The following is a 2,941-nucleotide window of genomic DNA, read 5'->3' as shown; positions in this document are numbered from 1 at the left end:
TTGTTAGTGCTGATCTCTGTTTATAGATCCGTTTGTCTGGATACATACATATATTTGCTTTTTATGTTATATACCTGTGAGTTACTTATATTTACATGTCCATATTTGTTTATGGACTATGTCATGTGTTTGTATGTACAGAACCCCCTTGTGGACCTTGGACACCAGTCCAGCCACCTTCTAGCTGGTATTAATGTCCAGTAGTTTGTTTCCATCTCAAGGAGCCCAGCACACCCAAGACCCAATGTAACTGTGAATTGTCTGCCCCAGGCCTCCCCTCAGGATCCCACACTCTGGCAAGCTTACAGTAGATGTACTTAACTCAGTTTTCCTCTCACAAGAAACAAATGATGTTAGCCAGGCTTCATAAATCTTAGAGGAGAGGCCACCAAAGGTCTTAGGGATTACCCCCACCCCCAACTCTCATACTAGCCCATGAAAAAAATCAACACTTTAGAGACAAAGACCCTCACAATGTTCCTACCACTAGACACAACCTCATGGAAACCTATTTAAACCCGATGTCACATGGGCATGCATTCAGAAATCCAAATGGAAAATCCCCAGGCCAGACAGAGTGCAACACCCTCCCCTTTTCCTGGGCTCAAACTCAGTCTTGCCCCACCCCCAAGTGCCCCAGCTCAGCTGGCAGTCCTGGAAAACGCTGACCTCAGAGGATGGCTGGGGGTGGGGTGGGGGTGGTGATGGTGGGGATGCTGAAGGTGACATGTCCTCCTCATACACTAACCATTCTGAACACCCCTTTTCCTGCAGGCTGCCCCCTCCCCCTCCTGACCTTCATTCTCAGCTGAGCCAATGCTATTACGGTTTGCCTCTGCCCTCATGAGCACTCCTGGACTCTCACAGCTGACAGCTGAAGCATATTTGGTCATAAAGGCACACTAGCCACATGTGCCATAATGTTCCCATTCTGTCACAGCTAGCAGCCACACCTACACACTGACTAGCACCAGCGTACCTCATTCTAGAGCACTCCTGGGGTTCTGTCTTTCATCCGGTCTCTTATCTGTGCCTTCTTATTCTTTCCAAGACGCCTTGTGCCCATGGGAGTGTCAGGCAGGAGAGCCCCTTATCACAGGGCAGATCAAAATGCTGAGGACAAAGATGGGTTTGTCTGGCTGACCTTGTACCGTTCCTCTACTTCACTGTGGTCCACAGTGATCCTTGCTGCTGTCTCTTAAGTTTTGTCCCTAAGTGGATCCACCTCCAACCCTGCCCTCATGTCCCGCATAGTTGGAGCACTTCAGAATGGGGTAAGACAGCTTAAGCAGAATGGTTGTATTTGCTGTCTACCATCAACAGCCTCTGGAGCAGCAGGTCAAGTGCAGGCCGAGCTTCTGGGCATTTCTAGAGGACCAGAAAGCCCCCAGGTTGACAGAGAAATCTGAGAACTGGAGAAAGAAAAAAGAAGGAAGGGTATTTAAAAAAACAAACAAACAAAAACAAGACCATATGTGGAGGCTGACAGGTAGCACAGTAAAGTGTTAGTCTTTTAAGGATCCAAGTCAATCCAGAACCCGGATGAAAAAGCTGGGCATGGTGGTACACGCTGATCAATGCCAGCAATGTGGAGGCAGAGACACATGGACCCCTCCTGTTAGCCAGCCTGACCTACTTAAAGTCTAGGCTAGTGTCGCCAGAAAAGGCAGATGTCCTTTGGCTTACACATACATGCACACATGCATATATGTACACGCACACAAAGAAAAATAGGCATTTGTGAAAACCCCACTGGCCCCTTGGGCTCACCCCTCCCAACCTCCCCCCAGGCCTTCCATCTCAGTTCCAGGGCTGACATTGTCCACTGAAGCTCTCTTGTCATCTGAGGATGTGTGCTCTCAGGGTAGACTTTCACAGGTTGTCCTTACAGTGCAAAAGCAGGACACTAAGTCACAGATTCTCCACCTCCATACTTCCCCACTAACCTCGAGGTGACAGAATCAATACACTGGTGGTAGTGTCCGTGTCACTGATGTTTGTGGCCTCAGAGGCAGGATTGGTGGCAGTTGGGCCTCGGGGTTTCTGCCGGTATGTCCTGCGGCTACACTTGAACATACTGGGACACCGGCGCCTGGGCCCACCCATCCCTGGCCTTCGGTAGGGAGAAGTCAAGCCCGGAGGCCGAGGGGCTCGAACAAGCTGAGAAGGCCCCATGGCTACAGGGAGCTCCTGAGGGGTTCTGCTGGCCAAGCACTGAATCTCTATGACATATGAAGCCTGCCTAAGGGTGGTGCTCTTTGTTACAGGTTTGTCCCATCCCCCACCCAACCATAGCTCAGACTTCCTCACAATCAGTTCAAGAAGCCTAGCCCAAGAGCCCAGCAACCACAGCAAGATCCCTTGGTGAAAGGAACTTTGGCAGATGGAAACAAATTACTTTTGTTTAAACTCGCCCACATTAACAATACTAAGAACGTTTACTGAGTACCTGCTGTGTGCCAGATACTAAGCTAAGTACTTCACAAATATGATTTCATTGAATCCTACGACAGACCTATGCAGAGATTCTAATGTTAATCTTATTTATAGATGTCAATACTCAGTCTTCGCAGTAGTGGGAAGTTTACTAAGTCACCCTAAACACTGAGTTAACAAATACTAAAGCAAGGTGTAGTAGCACAGGCCTTTAATCCCAGCACTTGGGAGGCAGAGGCAGGTGGATCTCTGAGTTCGAGGCCAGCCTGGCCTATGGAGTGAGGTCCAGGACAGTCAAGGCTATACAGAGAAACCCTGTCTCAACAAAATAAAACAAAAAAGGGGGGCAGAAGCACCAAGGGAAAGTGGGGTATTTAACACAAACATTTCCTCTAAAGTATACCACAGCTTTCTTGTGTGAATTAGATAATATTCAGCACAGCTGGGGCTATTTGGACCAGCACCTTCATCATCATCATCATCACCACCAACAACAACACCCAAA

The 2,941-nt window shown here is 48.5% G+C and overlaps 1 protein-coding gene across 1 annotated transcript; it reads right to left on the bottom strand.

Annotated features, from left to right (window-relative positions):
• Positions 1-1,278: 1,278 nt before the first annotated feature.
• Positions 1,279-2,204, bottom strand: 1700042G07Rik (RIKEN cDNA 1700042G07 gene). The gene is made up of 2 exons (NM_001099295.2): positions 1,947-2,204; positions 1,279-1,412 (listed from the first exon to the last, which is right to left on the bottom strand). The coding sequence occupies exons 1-2, from the start codon at positions 2,173-2,175 to the stop codon at positions 1,369-1,371; spliced, it is 273 nt and encodes a 90-aa protein (NP_001092765.1). The 5' UTR covers positions 2,176-2,204; the 3' UTR covers positions 1,279-1,368.
• Positions 2,205-2,941: the final 737 nt, after the last annotated feature.

Source organism: Mus musculus, chromosome 4 (genome assembly GCF_000001635.26).
Source record: "Mus musculus strain C57BL/6J chromosome 4, GRCm38.p6 C57BL/6J".
Lineage (NCBI taxonomy): Eukaryota > Metazoa > Chordata > Mammalia > Rodentia > Muridae > Mus > Mus musculus.
This window is presented reverse-complemented; position numbering and strand designations above follow the sequence as displayed.